Here is a 23,331-nt window from a genome sequence, read left to right as displayed (position 1 = left end):
GTAAGATTCTTGCTTTATTTTCTTAAAATATGACACTTTTACCTTAGTTTGTGACTTTAATTTTAAAAAAAATTATTCAAGATTATGATTATTCTGTAAAATACGACTTTATTCTCGTAACATTTCAACATTATTTTGGAAAAAAGCAACATTTTATTGTAAGATTTTTACGTTATTCTCTTAAAATATGACATTTTTACCTTAGTTGTGACTTTAATAAAAAAAATTCAAGATTATAATTATTCTGTAAAATATGACTTTATTCTTGTAATATTTCAACATTATCTTGAAAAAAAGCAACATTTTATTGTAAGATTCTTACTTTATTCTCTTAAAATATGACATTTTTACCTTAGTTTGTGACTTTAATTTAAAAAAAATTTCAAGATTATAATTATTCTGTAAAATACCACTTTATTCTCGTAATATTTCAACATTATCTTAAAAAAAGCAAAAAAATTATTGTAAGATTCTTACTTTATTTTCTTAAAATATGACATTTTTACCTTAGTTTGTTACTTTAATTAAAAAAAATTCAAGATTATAATTATTCTGTAAAATATGACTATTCTCAGTAATATTTCAACATTATCTTGAAAAAAACAACATTTTATTATAAGATTTTTACTTTATTTTCTTAAAATATGACATTAGTTTGTGACTTTAATTAATTTTGCAGCGTACAACTTTATTAATTCTCTAATTTTAGGGGGTGCCTATGAAGCTTTCCCAACTTTTCTTACCTATAAATGTAGTTAAAATGTTGTATTCTCATGCTAAACGATGCCAAAGTGTCAGATAAAGAGGTTAGCATATTTGGAAGTTAGCCCTGAAAAAAGTTTGGGATGGCTCAAAATGCTCAGTTTTAGAGGGCGTGGTAAAAGTGACTCTTTGTGATGTCACAGAGGGGCATACTTCCTTATATGGTTCATAGCTAGGAATCACTTTGATGCTGATGATAGTCTTCTGAGACAACCTGAATAGTCAAGTTGCAATCGATGGAATGCGGAAGAGAATATTCACAGGCATGTTCAGTACATCGCTAATACTTCTTTGTACTCCACTTAACCGGAATTGTATGAAAGTACTGGTAAAACAAAAATGTCGAGAACATTTGCTTTCTACGTATGTCACAGAAGCCGTGTTGCGACTTCCCCCGTGAAGCGACGCTAAACAGGGTCTGTTGTGTACGAGGCTAAAGCTCCTTTTTGGAAGAACTGTAAACAAAATGGTTTTCACAAAGGCAACAATGGCGCTTCGAGTCCCATTTGAAATGTATGACTCCACTTTGTGTTGTACACTTGTCAAAATGAAGCCAAGCTCGCTTTGTTTTGGCTGAGGATCACGCTTTGTAGGACGATTTGGGGGAGGGCAAGCGAGCGGCGGCGGCGGCGTCGTCGTCTTCGCATCTTCTCGTCTTTACGTTGGCGGAAATCGGAGCAGCGTAGGGGCGGCGGCGGCGGCGGCGGCGGTGGCGGCTTTGACATGTGCGCTTACGCAGGCAACTTTTAGGCAGGCATGCAAACAAAGGAGTGCGATGCAAGGGCACAACAAACGCACACGACGCAGCTCGGAACACCTGGCTTTACGGGAGCGGGCGTCCTTGCAAGGATTAAATCAGCACTTCAAAAGAGCGGGAGACAAAAAACATAGTCCCGGCGGAGGAGAGACGGTATGCGAGACTGTCATCTGCGAAAGAGGCGGGAGGGGAGGGGAAGCAGGGGGCGGAGTTTTCAGGTGTGATTTCCTCTGTGCTGAATTGCTGTTTGAATTCCCTGAGTGTGCCATCAGACTGTATCCTCAAGGGCATTACAATGAGAAAATAAACACCTCCACTATGTACAATGCACTATGCACAATTGTGTGAAATGTGTTATTTTCACATACAGTAAATGATTTTTACATTGAAATGTAAGAAAAAATATTAACACACATTAACAACTCTCAATTATTCAATTATAATGAATATAGCGGGAGGAATTTATTATATTAAATTGCGGGGGGTCATTATTCTATGTGACTCTCATTAAACTCATCACACAGCAACTTAACACTCAAAAGGTTTACTTCATTCATTCATTTTCTACCGCTTTTCCACACGAGGGTGCTGGAGCCTATCCCAGCTGTCCTCGGGCGAGAGGCGCCAGGTGCACCCTGGACTGGTCACCAGCCAATCACAGGGCACATATAGACAAACAACCATTCACACTCACATTCATACCTATGGACAATTTGGAGTCAATTAACCTAGCATGTTTTTTGGAATGTTTTGGAGTACCCGGAGAACATGCAAACTCCACACAGAGATGGCCGAGGGTGGAATTGAACCCTGGTCTCCTAGCTGTGAGGTCTGCGCGCTAACCACTAGACTGCCGTGCCGCCCCAAAAGGTTTACTTAAATAATAAATATGCAAACATGTACCAATATGAGTTTCAATGAAATGCATTTTGTTTGTGCAAGGCATTTCACTGGAGGGAGGCTGATGTCATCGCAGCTCCCCAATGAATACGTTGTTTATTACGATGTTGTTGTACTGTGATATATAATGACTTCCTGCAATTTCCAATGGGTTGACAAGGTTATTGTGAGTACACTGCTTTCTCGCGAAAAAGCTACCGTTTCCTCACTGACTCGTACGTGACACAGTAGTTAAAGAATTTTAAGTTTAATAAAAACAATATCGGTTTACAGACCAGAATTTACGGTAAATTAACTCTACGGCTTTAATTTTGAGTTTTAACGGTACAAAATGTTGTGCCGTATTGATATTGACTGCTTTGTTTCCCAGATTTTGATCGGAAATGTATATAAATGAATAAATGTTAATACTATACATGCACAGATATGATTGTATTGAGTTTTATTATTTAGCTAATCAATATCTCTCTGACTAAAATGTAATCATTTTGAAGACAGTTGGAACTAAAATGAATTCTATTCAATTATAATCAACATATATATCAATATAATCTTGTCAACCCATAGGAAATTGCGGGAGGTCATTATTTTATGTGACTCTCACTAAACTCATCACACAGCAACTTAACACCCAAAAGGTTTACTTAAATAATAGATATGCAAACATGTACCAATATTAGTTTCAGTGAAATGCATTTTGTTTGTGCAAGGCATTTCACTGGAGGGAGGCCAGAGGGAGGCTGATGTCATCGCAGCGCCCCCAATGAATACATTGTTTATTACGGTGTTGTTGTACTGTGATATAATATAATAATGCTATAATAATGTAACTAAAATGAATGGATTTTTGGAGCACACTATACAGTATCATCCTGCTGCCTTGCTAATGTACCATCGCAAAGTAAATCACGTGTCACACAACAAAGGCTCGCCCTTATGTTGTCATTAGCAGATTAACTTGTCATGATTTAAGGTCTCACGATTTCACCAGGGAATTGTGTTTTCTTTGTTTTTCTCCCAAATTGTGTTTAATAATTCAAAACCAATTTATTACAGACCAAACCAAAAGTGCTATGCTAAATAAATCAAACTGTAAAATGGAGTGGCTTCTGGCTTGGCCCATATGTCACGTCACATGTTGATCATGTATGTGTGTGTGTTTACATGTATGATGATGTGCTTGCAGGTGGAGTTCGAGTGGCTGCGACAGTACTGGTTTCAGGGCCAACGCTACACGCGCTTCTGCAGCTGGTGGAGCAAACCCATGGATGAGCTGGAGAAGGACTGGAAGCTCATGGAGACCATGGTGAGATTTAATGGGACCCAGTTAAAGAGCCGCATCTCGGAAATGTCACCTTTACAAAGATAACACGTCTGATTGATGTGTCTTAATATTTTGCACAGAAACAATATCTCCCATTGGAAATAATGCAAATAGAAATAATCTGTTCCAGATTATAAAATTATCTGTGTAGGCTGACATTTTTAACTGTCATAGTAGTGTAAAAAATAATATTATGAATAGATTAAACTATTAAACTTTTTATTGTTATTATTTCACAAATTAACGCAAACCCATAAAAATTGATAATCCCTTTAATGATGATAATAATAATAATAATAATAATTTTGTCATAATCCCTGTAACCTCAGAGCATTGGGCTTCTCAGCTACAAAAAAGAGTTAAATAATAAACATATTCTCCATATTTGTGATATATTTGTATGTATTGTATTATATTTAAATTGTATTTTTATTGTGACAATAATAAAATAATAAATAATATAATAATAATAATGATAATAATAATGATAATAATTACTGTTATTGTTATTATATTTGTTATTATTATTATTATTATGAAGATGGTTATGATTATATGATCATTATGATTATGATTGTGATTATGATTATGATTATTATTATTATTATTATTATTATTATTATTATTATTATTATTATTATTATTATTATTATTATTATTATTATTATTATTATTATTATTATTGATATGAATAATGATAATAATGATCATCATAAACATCATAATCATCATAATAATAATCATAACCACCATCATAATCAATCATTAATCAATTATTATTATCATTATTATTATTAATATTATTAATATTATTAATATTGTTACTATTCATAACAATTATAATAATAATAACAACAATAATAACCATAATAATCATAATCATCATTAATAATAATAATAATAATAATAATAATAATAATAATAATAATAATAATAATAATAATAATAATAATAATAATAATATAATAATATATAATAATATATAATAATACATATAATAATAATATAATAATAATAATTGATTAATTATTGATTATGATGGTGGTTATTATGATTATTATTATTATTAATGTTATTACTATTATTATCATTGTTATGAATAATAATAATAATAATAATAATAATAATAATAATAATAATAATAATAATAATAATAATAATAGTTTTTAAAAGTAATAAATTCTGTACTTCTTATCAGACAGTAAAATATATTTTGTTAAATATATAACCAATATACAATCATATAATAAAAATACTGATTCATGAAAAAGAAATAATAATAACTAATTAATAAAAGTAACAAACACTGAGTAGTAATTTAAAAAATAATATCATACAAAATAATATCATACATTATATAAAACATATAAAAATATTCACACAATATTTTTTGTTTTTGTCATTTAATATCAAATCTTTAGCATCCATAAACAGGTCATAAAGCATTATTACAATTAACATTGCCAACAAATGTCCCATAGTCCAAAAGGTAGGAGTGTGTGTGTGTGTGTGTTTAAAATGACATGATGGACCGGCGCCTTATTAAAAACGTGTCATTTGTTTAATCACGGCCTTGCAGACGTTTTATAGCGGAGAAGGACGCAGCTATTAGTCAGACAGCGACTGTAAAGGAATCACTTTGTAATGTCACACTCATAATTAAGTCTCGGCAGAAGCGTACACATGTGCAACACGCATCGTATATGCATGCTTTGCCTCTCTGAAGAGTGCGTGTGTTTGTTTAGCAGGCGCATGATCTCCCAAGCAGCAGGGGGCACTCTTGTATCACTGAAGCGACCCCCTCTCTCTCTCCTTCGGTGTTTGTAAAAGTCTCTCAGCCACTTCATGGAGGCTCCAGGAAGCTCTGGGTGTGTGTCAGTGTGCAGAGCTGAGCAGTAATCACATCTAATGCTCAGGCAGGGATAAAGACCGAGAGCACTTCCACTCGCTCTCTCTTTCTCTCTCGCTGTCCAAGTGGGTGAGTGGATGTGTTTTTTTTTTTTTTTTTTGGGAGACAGGAGCTAAACTCATCTGGAGCTCCACCTCCAGGGGCCCTAAGATGAAGTGTGTGATTTGGACCCGCATTTAGAGAAGGGCATCAAGTGAAATGTGAGGGCTTTTTTTTCCCTCCCCTTGTGTTGGTAGTGTCGCCATCTCTTTCCCGATGTTGTGGAGCGGACAAGTAAAACACAACCATTGTGTGTATGTGCGCGCTTGTGTGTGTGTGTGTGTCCATACTTGGAATTTCTTTAAGCGCTCAAATTACACTTTTTGACAATGATATCTATTTGTATAAATAATACATAAAAGTATATACGGGTGCGTCCATATTCCAAATGTATTGATTTTTTTTACTTAATACAGGCACCTTCTAGTAAATGGAAAAAACACACACACAGTTATAATATAATAGTTATTTATGTAATATGCAATATTTATTTTTTTTATTTATGTATTTTTTTTATTTTTTTTTAGTGGAAGTATGGCTTATAATGTTAGATTACTATTTTTTTTGTACATTATTTTACTTCATTTTTTTATTGACTATATATATTTTAATATTAAAAAAAATATTTAAACTATAGTGCATGGAATAATAGTATGAACAAATGAAAATGATTTAAATTTAATTTCTTTTTATTATTTCAAAACAATTATTTCATGTCAAGTGTGTGTGCGTGTGTGTGTGTGTGTGTGCATGGATTTCTCTTCTGTAAGGAATTGTATCCATCTTTTTAAATATAATATTAACAATAAAAATATGTTTTTTTTATATAATTGTAATTTTTAAATTTATAATATAATATTCTAATAATGTGCTTGCTATAAGCAATACAGCAAATTATATTGCTGTTTATTATATTATACTTGATATCCACTTATATTATTATTATTATTATATTATTATTATATATTTAACTACAACTCCATTTAGTATTTTTATACAACATGTAGTAGAGGTACACGCTGTATAAAATGATAGATAAATATAGTTATTTTTTTTACATCTTATTTATTTTGTGTATTTATACCATTGATGGAAAAAAATATATATATATAAATACAGTTGTGGGCGCTCACAGATGTAATAATTCAGCGGCGTGATAAAAGACAACATTTATTGCTCTGGCAAGCGATATTTACATTCCCCATGTTTGGCGACCTCTCGATACGCTGATGAAAAGCACTTCATGCATGTGACTTATAGATTTGATGATAAGAAGGGGGGGGGTGGGGGGGGCAGGTCACAACATTTCTCTTCCTGTGTTATTTAGAATGCATATTTATGACACATATGTTAACATTTATGAATCGTCTAAAATTGCAGATTTTTATACAAATACATTTGATTTATTTAAAATTTGAATTCGAAGCCGGGAGATAAGGGAGTGGCAACCTACGGCACATGGGCCATATACTGTACATATATTACATTTTCACCTAAAAAAAAAAAATATTTCTAGTTTGTAAAATGTCAATGAAAATATCAATAGAATTCAACGCTGCATTTTTTTAAAGCGTAAAAAGAAGTTAACCTCTGTCATAATAATAACGAGAAAATTTGCAGAAAATTTTTAATCGTGCATCCATAGGCACATTTAACCTGGACAGTATATAAACAACAATATGCACAAATATTCATAATATACAGCAAGTATGAAGTATAAGAATAAAATAGTGTACTAGTTTGCTTTGTGCTTTGTCACCATGCCTAGCCCAGATAGCTTAGCATGTAGCTACCTGTATTGTTGTTAATGTATCATAGTGACTGTTTTTTTTTTTTTTCTTTATGCGTAAAAGCTAGTATCCACCACACATATTATTTTTTGTGTTTTCTTAATATATCCAGCATGGGGGTATAACGTTTTGGACGATGTCGGCTCTGCGCTCCGCCTGTTTTCCGGCTACTGCTTCTCCCTGGGGGCGAACTGAAGCCTGTTGTCATGCAAATGCACGTCTTCTATTTGAATGACACTTTGATAAAAAAAAAAAAAACATAAATAAATAGGTAAATAAGCCAAACAAAAGGCTAGCGAGCTCATGAATTGATTTAGTTGCAAACAAACAGTCAGGCTACTGAAGTGTGTGTATGTAACGTAAATGTGCTTTTTTTTTGCACAAGAACGTAAAGGTTCTTCACTCCCTTGTGATCCAAGCGTCCACGTTGACCCGTCTGGCTGCTTCCCACAGGAACGTGCTATCACGGCTATCACGGCTATCGCGGCTATCACACAATAGTGACATTTCCTTTAACTAGCAACAATGATTCGCTTTCTATCCCAAAGTGACTGACAATAGGCAGTTAAAAAGAGGCTCGGATTTATGCAGAATATTTTAAATACCGGTGTTTTTTATCTGGGAAGAGAGGGAATGTCGACGGAAAGCAATGAGCAACCCCCCCCCCCACTCTGTATTTTTCTTCTTCCTGTCCTGCATGTGTGTGTGTGCACGCTATTGATGTTAATGTATGCGTTCGCCGTGACTTTAATTGATTTAGCAGCTTCTCGCTCGCACACTACAGCTGCCCCCCCCCAATTTGTCACTTTTTTTTCCCCGACTTCTGTGGCTGCACGTCTCTCGACTTCAAAAAGGCGACGGCGACGGCGACGGAAGAAGAAGAAGAAGAAGCAGGCGTCCGCCATCGCGCATTCCCCGCTGTCCCACGCCGACGTCTTTCGGCTTGACAGCAGCCTTGTTAGACGAGGATCTTATCAAGGAAATTAATCTACTTTCATAATAATAAACGAGATCCACTCCAGCCGGAGTACTTCTTGTATACTTCAAGATGTAACAAACAGGAAATGGGACCGGGGGCCATGTCTTCCTCTTCTCCGTTCACCCAGCCTGTCACTCCCTGTTTTGCCTCAGTTTGGTCACACCTTATATGTCGGATTTTTTTTTTTTCTTCTTCTCCTTGTCGTGTAAAAAGGAAGCTTTTCCGTGTTGCTCTTTTTAATAAGAAAAGGCGGCCTGTGCTTCAAGATGTGGGTGGGGGGGCGCCCTTGATCCACAATCACTCATCACAGGGTCTCTACTTGGGGTCGGGGTAGAAGCTCCAAAGTGGAACGCTGCAATATTGGTACAGTTTGGAACACACATAATAAAATGTGCCTCATAAGTCAAACAAGAAATGGAGTTTGTGATGATAACCATAGAAGCCAGCATTTTTAAACAACTGTATATATTTGTGTAGGCTAACTTTTCTGCGGAGTGCACATCTTGATGTGTAAAATATAAACATGATTATTAGAAGAAATAATAAATCGACTGTTTTATAATACAGAGGGTGTCTATAGCAACACATGTAGCTATGCTAATTGCAAGTTTTATTTTGAAACATATATATATAAATATTTTTTTCTCTCAGTTTTGCGTTAATAGGTGGAAAAAGCATATTTTTGGGGAATTTTTTTTCACTTTTCCAAATATTTCTACTTTCTTCATCTTCATAAATTTTCATATATTTTCTATCTTGTAGTATTATGATCGTATTCCCATAATATTACTTTTTTTTTCCAGAAATTGCATCATTTTGTTTTGTTTTTTCACATTATGACTTAAAAAAAATCAATTTTTTTCTTAAATATTTTAACTCTATACTAATGACATTAGTTTTTCTCATAATATTACAAATTTGTCTCATAAAATTATGACTTTTTTCTACTTCGAATATTATGTTTTTGTTGTAATATTTTGTATTTTTTCAAGAAAAAAAACTCAGTTTTGTGTTAATAGGTGGAAAAAGCATATTTTTGGGGAATTTTTTTTCACTTTTCCAAATATTTCTACTTTCTTCATCTTCATAAATTTTCATATATTTTTTATCTTGTAGTATTATGATCATATTCCCATAATATTACTTTTTTTTCCAGAAATTACATCATTTTGTTTTGTTTTTCACATTATGACTTAAAAAAAAATAAAATTTTTTCTTAAATATTTCAACTCTATACTAATGACATTAGTTTTTCTCATAATATTACAAATTTGTCTCATAAAATTGTGACTTTTTTGTACTTAGAATATTATGTTTTTGTTGTAATATTTTGTATTTTTTCAAGAAAAAAAACCTCTCAGTTTTGTGTTAATAGGTGGAAAAAGCATATTTTTGGGGATTTTTTTTTCACTTTTTCAAATATTTCTACTTTCTTCATCTTCATAAATTTTCATGTATTTTTTATCTTGTAGTATTATGATCGTATTCCCATAATATTACTTTTTTTTCCAGAAATTACATCATTTTGTTTTGTTTTTCACATTATGACTTAAAAAAAATAAAAAAATTTCTTAAATATTTCAACTCTATACTAATGACATTAGTTTTTCTCATAATATTACAAATTTGTCTCATAAAATTGTGACTTTTTTGTACTTAGAATATTATGTTTTTGTTGTAATATTTTGTATTTTTTCAAGAAAAAAAAAACTCTCAGTTTTGTGTTAATAGGTGGAAAAAGCATATTTTTGGGGATTTTTTTTCACTTTTTCAAATATTTCTACTTTCTTCATCTTCATAAATTTTCATATATTTTTTATCTTGTAGTATTATGATCGTATTCCCATAATATTACTTTTTTTTTCCAGAAATTACATCATTTTGTTTTGTTTTTCACATTATGACTTAAAAAAAATAAAAAAATTTCTTAAATATTTCAACTCTATACTAATGACAATAGTTTTTCCTCATAATATTACAAATGTATCTCCTAAAATTATGACTTTTTTCTACTTAGAATATGACATTTTTGTCGTAATATTTTGACTTTATTTTTTTTTCCTTTTTGATTTTTTTCCATTTTCCAGCAATTAAAAATTTCTTGTAATTATGACTCTATTGTCATAATATTTTGCCTTATTCTATGACATTTTTGTCGTAATATTTTGACTTTATACTTTTTCTATGTTTTTTTTCCATTTAGATTTTTTTTCCATTTTCCAACAATTTAAAATTTCTTGTAATTATGACTCTATTGTCATAATATTTTGACTTTATTCTTGTAATGTTAGAATTGTTTCTGTAACACAATTTTCCCAAATAATTCCCACTTTATCCCATTTATTTGTTTGTCTTATTATGACTTAAGAAAACATTATAATTTTATGTTAGTGAAATGAAATTAATTTTCAACTTTTACAATTTTTAATGTTTTTTTTTCTCGTAATATTTGATGCTATTCTTATGAAATTACTGCTTTTCATTTTTTGCTGTTTTCCTTTTAGCGTTCTTGTTCATTCTTGCAAAACCAACGACGGTGATGATGCAACCCTGCACTCATGCATGAACATTTCAGAGCACATTTTAGCCATAAAAACGGCCACCAGGTGGCAGAAGCGCATTTGATAAGAGCTTGGCAGGGAAGTTAGAGAGCATGGAGGAGTGTAGCGTGTGGAAGGTTTCGCACTGTGGGGACATTTTGACGCAGTCACACATAAATAGTTAAATTCCAAATGTGAACATTGTAAATATTTCATGATGTTATATTTAATAGGAGGCGCCACACGTGGTATTTTTTCGCATGGCTGTGAGTGACAGAGAAGCAACCAGTCAAAGATCATCTATTCCTTTGTCGCCGATTTAAGACGACTGCAAATATTTGGAGCCGTGAATGGCTTATTTTTGAATTTTGCGGCTCCGCTGCAGGCTCGCCCTACAGATTGGAGAGTGTGAGGTGAGCCGAAGCGAGGTGAGGGCGGGGTGACGAGAGTGGAGGGGGGGGGGGGGGTCAATGTAAATGTTATTGCAGTCATTTGATCAAAGTCCTGGAAAAGGTTAAGCGAATCCAATCTGGTTTTTGTATGGCAGAGTGGAGACACAAGCCCCAGAATGGCTTATCATATTGGCTGCTGCTGTATGTGCTATGGAAGGCAGCAAGGGAGGAAGGAAGGAAGCAAGGAAGGAAGGCGGGGGCTCGGACGGACAGTTTACCCCCTGCCCGTAATGCGTTTAGACAGCAATTGGCCTTAATAACCTTTATTGACTCCGGCGGGTCAGTGCCAAGAATCTAATTATCAAAGTGTATCAATTTCATTGGAGTTTGGAGTTTGCCCGCCTCCAAATAATTATTTTAAGGTCGAGCCGGGGGGCAATTAATCCCCCCTCTCCATTTATTTGATGGCTTTGTAAAACATTATAAATGTTATGGTTTGGGTTGTGTGACCCGTTATAAATAATTTCAGCATGCAATCGCATTATTTCTGTTTTTTTTCACGTTTATTGGACTTCTGGGAAGGAGGCATATGTCAAAAAAGTGTTTACCGCCACTCATATTTCCCTTTTCTTTTTTTTTTGCTCTTGTTGGGTAGTTTATATATTTATACAGTAAATGTATACATACACTCAAGTAACCTTATTCATATAAAATAAACATTACAATTGAAATTAATTAATTGAATACCATTCTTATTCATATTGTATCTGGCAACGTTTATTAACTCAACTCTTTGATTTTAATTTATTATTATTTTTTTGGATGTAGCATATCCTCCATTATTATGCCCGATATAAGCACAAAAATGCAATATCGGTTTATATCTTTATCAGATTATTAAAACGATATTTTAAAAATCGTGTATGCAACACATATGTGTTCATTCCACCACAGAAAATATGTAATTTTCCACATATCGGAATCGGCTGATATCGGGATCAGAAATTTAAAGTCGGACAATATCGGCATATTTGTTTTCAGCAAAAAAGCTAATATTGGACATCCCTAATTATTAGATTATTTCTTATATTACTTATTATATGAAATAATTGATGTTGTTATTATTATTATTACTATCATTATCATTATTAAAATACAGAGATAACTAAATATATATATTTTAGTATTTTTGAATTAAAAACAATATAAATTTATAAAATACTAATATTTTTTTTATTTTACTATATATTTATTATATGTTTATTGTATTTTATTTTATATATTGTTATATATTATATTATATATTATATATATATATAGTAGGCGTATATATATATATATAATAAAATACAATAAACATATAATAAATATGTAGTAAAATAAAAATATATTTTTTTTATTCATTTTATTATTATAATAAAATAATAATAATAAAATATAATAATATAAATAAATAAATAATAATATATATATATATATATATATATAATAAAAATAATTATATATATTTATATTTATATTTATATTTATATTTATATTTATATTTATATTTATATTTATATTTATATTTATATTTATATTTATATTTATATTTATATTTATATTTATATTATTTTATAAAATATATAAAAATATATATATATATATAATACAATAAAAATGATTATATTTTATTTTATTAGATTTAATATATTTTATTACTATTTATTTATTTATATTATTGTTATATTTTATTTTTATTTTATTATTTTATTATATGTTGTGGATACATAGTGGTAGTTTTTTTTACAATGCCGGTTGATATTTTTAGCCTTTGTCACTCACATGAAATGCAAACTCAGCATCTATGATGTGTGGCACAGTTTATTTGTGCATTTATTGTTGCACGCAGGCTTACACGTTTATTGTATTCTTGTGTAAAAAAAAAAAAAAAAAAGGTACCATAGCTGTTGTACAGCGTCTCATCCATACAGCCTCGTTTACCCACAACCTTCTCTCATCGTCCTGTTTCCATGTCGCCAGAAGCGACATTACGCCCAGATTATTGCTATTATTCATTCAAATAGGAGTATGATGCCTGTTACAGCAGCTGTTTGGGAATACGGAATGAAAAGCAAGCAAGGAAAAAGCGGGGGAAAAAAAAAACGGTAAGAAATGGTAGCTATTTTCCATTCCTTTTGAAGTCCCCCATTCAACAGCTGAATTGTTGCCTGATAGTGTTTGGCGTAAACGCTTAAACCCCTTTGGAGAATATTTCACGGGCAGATACGGCGGCGGTGCAGGTGTGCCGAGCCAGCGTTTGCGTTACCTGAAGCCAATGCGGAACCCCGGCCCCCCCCAGCCTCGTCCCCCCCCTCCCCCGGCTTTTGTACACTCATCTTGAATGGAAATGTCAGAGGAGTTTGTCTCTCCTCTCCAACGCTTGCTGTAAGATGGAAAATAGGAAAAGAAAAGAGCGAGCTCCATCTTTACTGTACTGTCATATGTTGTATACGTCGAGATGAATGAGCTGGATGATATACGTAAGTACTTATCTCCAAAATGAGTATTTAGGGGTTGGCATTATTGCATGTTATCTTCATCACTTTATAAATCTATACAATGTTTACATTATTAATGCTCATACTAAAGCTCATGCAAAATAAGTGAAATATTCTCAAATAGTTGCCGGAGGAATCTGTTCACTGATTTTATATAAAGAATTTTTGGATATTCTTGCAGTAGGTCATTAACCCTTAGATGCATAAGTGGGTCAAAAATGACCCGGTTAGGTTGTTTTCTTGAAATATCTTCGCAATTAAAAATTTTTATCATTTCATATTCCAGGTATTCCTCAAAAATCATATTTTTGATATCATGCCGTTCACATTTTTAACTTATCTTTTATAAATTTTAAGAATTTTTTTGTTTTTGTGTTACTACCCCAACCTTCCATAAGTGGGTGAAAAATGACCCGGTCAGGTTGTTTTCTTGAAATATCTTCGTAATAATTTTTTTTTCATCATTTCATATTCCAGGTATTCCTCAAAAAACATGTTTTTGATATCATGCTGTTCACATTTTTAACTTACCTTTTATACATTTTAAGATTTTTTTGTTTTTGTGTTACTACCCCAACCTTCCATAAGTGAGTCAAAATTGACCCGGTCAGGTTGTTTTCTTGAAATATCTTCGTAAAGAAATTTTTTTATCATTTCATATTCCAGGTATTCCTCAAAAATCATATTTTTGATATCATGCCGTTCACATTTTTAACTTATCTTTTATAAATTTTAAGAAATTTTTGTTTTTGTGTTACTACCCCAACCTTCCATAAGTGGGTCAAAAATGACCCGGTCAGGTTGTTTTCTTGAAATATGTTCGTAATGAAAAATATTTGTCATTTCATATTCCAGGTATTCCTCAAAAAACATGTTTTTGATATCATGCCGTTCACATTTTTAACTTAACTTTTATACATTTTAAGAAATTTTAGTTTTTGTGTTACTACCCCAACCTTCCATAAGTGGGTCAAAAATGACCCGGTCAGGTTGTTTTCTTGAAATATCTTTGTAATGAAACATTTTTACATCAAACTATAAAATTTAATTTTACAGTTTTTTTTTTTTTTTTACTGAATAAGACATCATGTTAAAAGTTGAAATACTCCGAAAGTAACTGGCGGGCCGGATTCAAACATTTGGTGTGCCGCATGTGGTCCCCGGACCGTAGTTTGCCCACCCCTGTAGTAACCCCTTAAAAACAGCCGATCTTGGCATATATAGGTTTTTGACGAGCGTTCTTCTGCAGTATACGTATGTATACATACATATACATACGTATACATATACAGTATAAGATATTTGACTTGCATTTTTGCAGTACATTCCCAAAAACAGCACAGCATCACAGTCATTGAGGGGGTTTTTTACTAGCATGTTTCTAGTAGCGCCTTAAAAACAGCACCCTACTCATAGCAGAGCATCGCTGTCATATAGACAATCTTTGACAAGCATTTTGAATATCACTGCTGTAGTGTATAAAATGGACTCCAGTGGGAAGGTTTTAGTTCTGCATCCTATAATGTGGTCCTTAATGTCAGCATGCACTTTTATATATGCACTTGTTTCCCAAATGTCCTTAAAGCGAAGGAGGACATAGCTTCCCACGACTTGTTTTGTAGACCTTTTAGAGGGGTAACGGGGGGGGGGGGGGGGGGGTGGATTTGGACCACATTTGAGCGACATCATCGCGTTGATGTCAGCGGCGTAGGCCTGGATTGTGTCACCGTGTGGAAACCACGAATGAAACAACGTTGCTGTTTTACATCACTTGTCACTCAGCAAAGAACATTAGCTCATTTAGAAGAAGAAATATTATTAAGACGAAAAGCACATTTGGCGTCTTTTATACCTGCGTCTGTCATTCCGCAATATGGAGGACAGCTTATCCTCTCCGTGAGTGGGTGGGTGGGGTGGCGTTTTTGCTTATTGACAGCGGTTTGGATCGCTTATTTTGTTTTGTGCGCGCACGCTGATGTGTGACAGTGTTTTTACAGTATCTGCAGGCTTTAAAAGCGGCTTGTCTCGTCTTCTTAGAAAACAAATGAGCATTTTACAAAGCCTGATCTGCCTTATCCGCTTAGCACCTCACTCAATCCCCCCCCCCCCCCGCATTTATTTACTTACTTGCTTATTTACTTACTTATTCATTGACTTACCTCTGTATGGATTTGATTGCCCGCAAACCCTCCCTTCCTCGTCCTACCAGCAGCCGCCCCATCTCCTTCTCCTCATCCTTGGCCCCGATCAGCAAGATAAGCCCTGAAGAGGAGGAGAGATAACATCCATTAAAGTGGTGAAGAGGAATTATCGGGCAGAACAGATTAATCGCTGCTCCCTTTAATCGCATTCGGCGACGTCGGCTACAGGGTCCTACCTTCTCCTGTGTCTTATAAGGATATAAGTTATAACAAACTGCTGGTAATGGTAATGGTAATGGTAATGGTAATGGTATTGGTAATGGTAATGGTAATGGTAATGGTAATGGTAATGGTAATGGCAATGGTAATGGTAATGGTAATGGTAATGGTAATGGTAATGGTAATGGTAATGGTAATGGTATTGGTAATGGTAATGGTAATGGTAATGGTTTTATTTCATTTGAACATGCATCAGATTCCAATTGAGTGCATCCCATAATCAGTTCCCAGTTCCACATGTCCAAAAGGAGTAGGAAGAAGCAAAGCTTATTAAATCCTACCCCTCCATCTGGTACTTTTACAATCAGTAACTGTTACATTTGTTCACTTCCTGCTTTCCAACATTTTTTTAAATAGTTTTTTTATAGATTTTTTATGATTTTATAGTTTTGATAGTTTTATATATTTTTTTAGTTTTTTTTAGTTTTATTCATTTATTCATTTTATTTGTTCACTTCCTGCTTTCCATGATAGAGTTTAAAGATTTTTTTATTAAAAAAAAAACCCGCAAGCGGTAGAAAATGAATGAATAAATGAATGATTTGGTTGAGCTGGTTTCATAATTATACCTCTTCAGTGTTAAGTTGGTGTGTGATGAGTTTAGTGTTCTTTGTAAGAACACTAACACATTCCAAATACATGCTAGGTTAATTGGCGACTCCGAATTGTCCATAGGTATGAATGTGAGTGTGAATGGTTGTTTGTCTATATGTGCCCTGTGATTGGCTGGCCACCAGTCCAGGGTGTACCCCGCCTCACAGCTGGGATAGGCTCCAGCACCCTTTGCGACCCTCGTGAGGAAAAAGCGGTAGAAAATGAATGAATGAATGGTTATTTTTAGCCTTATGCATTATTTTAGCTGTTTGAAGATGAACTATATCAGCAAGTTGAAGTATTTGTGATTTTAGAAATAAGGAGTTAGTATGTTCGCTGTAGGCGCCATTATGAATTATCCTTACTGGCCTTTTTTTGGAGTACATTTAGCGAGTGAAGATTGCTTTTATAGTTATTAGCCCATATTTCCACACAATAAGTAAGATATGGTAGAACCAGAGAGCAATAAAGAGTGTGGAGTGATTTCTGATTGAGAACAAATTTTGCTTTGTTCAATATTGAAATATTTCTGGCCACCTTATGTTGTATATTTGTAATATGAGGTTTCCAGCTCATATTTTTATCTATTGTGATCCCCAGAAATTTATTTTCGTTCACCTTTTCAATGTCCACACCGATATGTTTATACAAGTTTATGCACAGCCAGAAATTAGCGGATTATTATCAATATTGTTGTCACTGAAGTAATAACTTGGAATACAAATGCTTGCTGAAATGTGTGCGGTGGCTAAGCAATCATGTACAATACCACACACTGCAAAACTCCTGTACATGTAAGTGGATTACGGAGTCATACACTCCATGAAACATTGTCTGCATCCACGTGGCTAAAGGGGTTACTGACTAACACATGCACGTTTGTACATTGAACACTGGACGAGCAGGATACTGTACACAGTGTACGCTCTTGAAAGACTGGAGGAGATACCATCTGATTCCATAAAGGAGATTAAATGGGAAATCCAGGAAAATGCACTTTAGACTTGAGTTACATACTATGTAAGTACAGTCATCATCACAGAGATTCGGGAATCTAATTAGATTTTGCTGTACTTTGAAATGAAGAAAGGTTACATTTAGTGACATTTGTGTTTGCTTATGACATGAAAATGGCTTTTGAACAAAACATTATGCCATCAATGTTACAAAGACCACTGTGGAAGGCGGAATATTACCGTTTCTCCCAGAATAAACCCATTCATTCATTTTCTACCGCTTATCCTCACAAGGGTCGCGAGGGGATGGACACCCTGGACTGGTGGCCAGCCAATCACAGGGCTCATATAGACAAACAACCATTCACACTCACATTCATACCTATGGACAATTTGGAGTCGCTAATTAACCTAGCATGTTTTTGGAATGTGGGAGGAAACAGGAGTACCCGGAGAAAATCCACGCATTCACGGGGAGAACATGCAAATTCCACACAGAGATGGCCGAGGGTGGGATTGAACTCGGGTCAGAATAAACCCATGAGAAATTATTTAAATGTACAAAAAATGTCAACCTCCCCGATACTGACTTAAAAATATATTATTTTTATTTTTATTTTTATTTTTATTTTTATTTTTATTTTTATTTTTATTTTTATTTTTATTTTTATTTTTATTTTTAAGCAAGTGGTTATCAACTGGATATGCTGAGTGGTGACCCCGATTGCGGGAATTTTTCAACTTAAACGTCTCTGTATTTTGCAGGACACTGTTTTTTTTTTTTACATCTTCTCCAGCAGATATCTGCAACTGTGTGTCGGTCCAAAAGAAGAAATGGGAGTGAGACCATAACAAACCAAAAAAAAAAGATGAAGCAATATAACCATTCAGACGAGGGCCTTTGGTCATGTGGAATGCCTCCTGCAACATTTCCACATAGCAACATACCGTTTGACACCCCAGCACAACCTGAAATTTTTCCATTGAAGGAAAACAAACACCAGGTTATGATGGCTCCACTGTGTCATGTGGAAAGCATCTCAGGTGGGATGTCCTTGTCATGGCAGTAAGCCATTGTTTGCCATTCTTATGGGAGAATAAAACGTTCTTCCACCCTTCAATGTCCCATGTTTGGTGCAGTCATGCAAATTCGAAATTGGCAATTTTGTAGCATTGATGCCATCTGATGATTTTTGGACTGCACTCGGCACTATTAACAACCTTCATTTGCGCCGAGCGTTGTATCGTAGCTTGATGGACAGCCAATCAGGTCCTCCTGGTCAGAGGCGATGACATTTGTGGGGTCTACAACTCGACTTTTTGTTCCATGAACCTCTGGATCTGATACTGCGTCCAACCTCGGTAACAATGGCATGCTATAAGAAGTCTCGCCTATGCAGCTCAACAATCCGAACGTGTTCAAAGACAGAAAGCTTTTTTGCCTTTGCCATTGAAATTTCTATTTCAATGCATTATTTTTGTAAATAAGTACAGGTCCTTAAGACAGAAAATGGCACCTCCCTAAAAACAGCATGAAATTAATTCTCTGTTTTTTTACCTCACTTCAAATGCTTTTAAATACTCAATATCCATATGAAATGCTCATTCCATTTTGGAGATTTGAACCCTTTAATGATTCGAAAAAAGAAATGTTTTGCATACGAGGGCAGCACGGCTCTGCTGCTAATTAGAAAAAGGCTGCTAAAGAGCTACACCTGATTCATTATGGCCGCTTCAGACAGCGATAGCTCCCCACCCAGAGAGGCTGATGAGCGCAGCTTAAGGGTGTTTATGAGACTGTTAGCCAGCAGAGGATGCCGCCCGGCAGCTCTCGCCCAAATAAAAGAGCCATTTATTACATCTAACATGACCCTCTCATTATACACAAATAGGAATTAATGAGCGCTATATCGGGCGCTCCCGGCGGGGCAAGGAAAAAAAAAAGAAAAAAAAAAAAGCAGAGCCGCTTTAAGGACTCGTGGCGTTAATTACACCGTCCTACATCTTGCCCATTTAACACCACCTATCAGATCTTTATCTGGAAGAGGACACACAGGACGGTGGAAGTGTTTTTGCTACCTGGAGGGATGAAAGTTTGCTTGGTATTTTTTTAATAATCGTTACTGAGACATGATATGAACTGTGTTTTACCTCATGGATACAACTGGCCCAGTTTACAACACAACAGTAACAGGCCTTTGAGCGAATTTTGGTCTGGTTTTGTGTAAAAACATGTCGGACATTGGTTTCAGATCTCACGAAATTGGGCATTTTTGTTATAGTATTCTTCTCAAGGGACGACAGTATAGAGCAGAGGTGTCTAATTCATTTTGGTTACATGCAATTGGACTTGTTTAGTTTGTCTTAGAAGGTATTTGAGCAGATTTGAAAGACTCAAAAGGTAGAGCCATGCCCCGCTTAAGACTGGTTCCAGTTTTTGTGGTGCAAAATAACAGTCGTTAAGATACATTGGAGGGATGCATTTGTCTGCCAACGTGTTTTTAAAGTGTTATTTTCAGGGTTTTGCGGACCTCGGGAAATGATGTAGCGGGACGAATCCGGCCCTTGGGCCAATTGATTTTGACAACTGTGCTATAGAAAGTAACTTTGCTTGGACTTCATGGTCATTAGTATTCAACGTGTACAGCAGTATAGTCTACTGTCCGCTAAAAATGTCATGACATGACATGGCCGTGTCGCAATTTGGGGTGAACTTGGGAGCTGTAGTTCGTTTAGGTTTTTTCATGGACTATGGAATTCTGAAACAGACCCTAATAACACGATATTGAGTCCGAACAAACATTCATTCACGACAGTGCATGATATGCTGCTTGCTGTGATGCCTCATTATGCTTGCGTTCGGTTATCTGCATCACTAGATGGACTTTATTTTGAAAAAAATAATTATGGTTATGCCTAATGTTCGTTTTGATCATACGCATACCGTTCTAAATCACAGCATATCATGCACTATCACAAGTATAATTCATCGAAATGTGAGCCGCTACCAAAGTACCAAAGTCCACTGTACATTCTCCCTTAGAAAGTTTGAAAAAATAATGATGTATTTTGTGTTTCTGATCGAGACGAATGTTTTGTTTTGATCATACGCATACCGTTCTAAATCACAGCATATCATGCACTGTCAAAAGTACAATTCATTCATTCGCGACCAAAGTACCACTGTACGTTTTCCCTTAGAAAGTTTGATGTTTTGATGCCATTTGATGAGTCGAGACGGATGTTTTGATCATACGCATACCGTTCTAAATCACAGCATATCATGCACTGTCACAAGTATAATTCATCGAAATGTGAGCCGCCACCAAAGTACCAAAGTACCACTGTACGTTTTCCCTTAGAAAGTTTGAAAAAGTAATTATGGGACTCATACACTATGTATTTGGTGTTTCTGAGCGAGCTGAATGTTTTGTTTTGATCATACGCATACCGTTCTAAATCACAGCATATCATGCACTGTCACAAGTATAATTCATCGAAATGTGAGCCGCTACCAAAGTACCAAAGTCCACTGTACATTCTCCCTTAGAAAGTTTGAAAAAATAATTATGTATTTTGTGTTTCTGATCGAGACGAATGTTTTGTTTTGATCATACGCATACCGTTCTAAATCACAGCATATCATGCACTGTCAAAAGTACAATTCATTCATTCGCTACCAAAGTACCACTGTACGTTTTCCCTAAGAAAGTTTGGTGTTTTGATGCCATTTGACGAGTCGACTTTTGCTTCTCTGTGGTTTGCATCCATATGTGAAAAATGACTACAGACATCTTGTAGTCAATCAGAAACAAGCTTTTTCAGAAGAATATTGAGCAATTCGGAAAGACCAAAGGCTCTAAGCTAAACTACTCTAAAGTACAGCATGGTTGGCATTGATCCCAGTTAGCAAAAAGCTTTTTTTAATGGCAAGAATGGTTGAGGTGCTGATCCCAATCTGCTATCTAACAAGAATCTAGACCAGGCTTTTCATGCAGAGAGAAAGGGGCCTTTAAAGAGCGCAGAAGGTGCTTGCCCGGTCTACATTGTTGTGCATTCGGCTCTCAAAGCGTGATGGATGGACGTTCCATTCTCGCACGGGCCAATGAGGAGCGTGCAAGCGTATGTAGCTTCTTCCTGACTCTGAAAAGAAGTAGGTGGTTTAGCCATTAGGGCCCAACTGGGTCCACACCCTTTTTATTATATGGGACTCCCTTGCAAGAAACAGGCTGGTGAATTTTTATGTGATATTTGTGGGCCCGCTGGGACCGACGAGCCAACAACAGATTTGCCTTTTCTTCAGGCGCCCTCACAAAAGCCCGGGAGTTCTGCTCCATTTGACCCCGTGGAAAGCATATGTCCTTCCAGCCCGCTTGTATTCGGGCCCCAAGATGGAGTGCCTTTAGGGCCATAGAAAGCATCCCTGCCCACTTGACTGTGTTACAATGCCTTCAAACAAAATCACTTGTCAGGACTCTTCCCTTTTTGGGAGTGTCTCTATCTATACCCCCCAGCCCCCCAAGCCGCCCCCTTTTCACTTCAAACATGTTACTCTGATGTTGCAGACACATTTTTCTAATGTTTTACACTCCATATAATCTGCTGTGTGTGCTGAAACCTATTTTACCGCGAGACGTAATTGATGGGCCCTGCCGTTGCATGGCACAAAGGACTCCTTTATGTCACCGCGGCGATGGCGAGAACACATCTGCAAAGTACTTACATACGGGCACAAGTTCGAGGAACTCAATGTTTTATTTAACAGTTTCGGAAAATGCTGTAAAAACATCTTGTTTAGCATTCAAATGATACAAGTATTTAGTATGTGTTGCACAACAATCCAATGAAGATACACTCCCAAAACAACACACCAGTAGTAATATCGAGGAAAAAAAAAATAATTTTAAATAATTTAAAATTTTAAATATTTTTTATTTATAATAATAAATAAATAAAATAAAATATCCTCTATTTAATTCTGTACGGATGCCAATTTTGTCCAGAAGGAGACTGTGGAGTACTATTTATTTATTTATGCTTTACTTTTTTAGCCCTGTGTATCCTCAATCTCATAATAATAATAAAGGACGAGTACGCTACTATTATTATATTATTACACTACCGCTCAAAAGTTTGGGCTCACTTGCAAATTTCTTTGTTTTCCAAAGAAAAATATTTTCATGTATTTCACAAACAATTTTTATCCATTTCACAACCAATTAAAATTAATCAGATGATTTTCAAAGAAGGATCTACATTTTTGCATAGAGGCCTACTATCAACAACTGTCAGTCCTCTGCATCAATGTCCTGGTATGGTTGTTAATCCAAGTTAATTATTTTATAAGGATATTTTTTTATAATAGATTATTAGAAAAAACATCAAAAAAATCTAAACTAAAACTAAAATCTCTTACCACTACTCCCTTC

General features: G+C 34.7%; 1 protein-coding gene across 2 annotated transcripts in view; it reads left to right on the top strand.

Moving 5' to 3' along the window:
* Positions 1-23,331, top strand: part of fto (FTO alpha-ketoglutarate dependent dioxygenase) — a 204,415-nt gene that overhangs the window by 57,945 nt on the left and 123,139 nt on the right. For both annotated transcript variants that reach the window (XM_078795693.1, XM_058089306.2), the window contains one exon: positions 3,606-3,725. In XM_078795693.1, the coding sequence (XP_078651819.1) occupies positions 3,606-3,725 (120 nt within the window). The remainder of the gene's footprint in view (positions 1-3,605; positions 3,726-23,331) is intronic.

Source organism: Doryrhamphus excisus, linkage group LG13 (genome assembly GCF_037039965.1).
Source record: "Doryrhamphus excisus strain RoL-2023G ecotype Guam linkage group LG13, RoL_Dexc_Guam_v1.1, whole genome shotgun sequence".
Taxonomy (NCBI): Eukaryota; Metazoa; Chordata; class Actinopteri; order Syngnathiformes; family Syngnathidae; genus Doryrhamphus; species Doryrhamphus excisus.
This window is presented reverse-complemented; position numbering and strand designations above follow the sequence as displayed.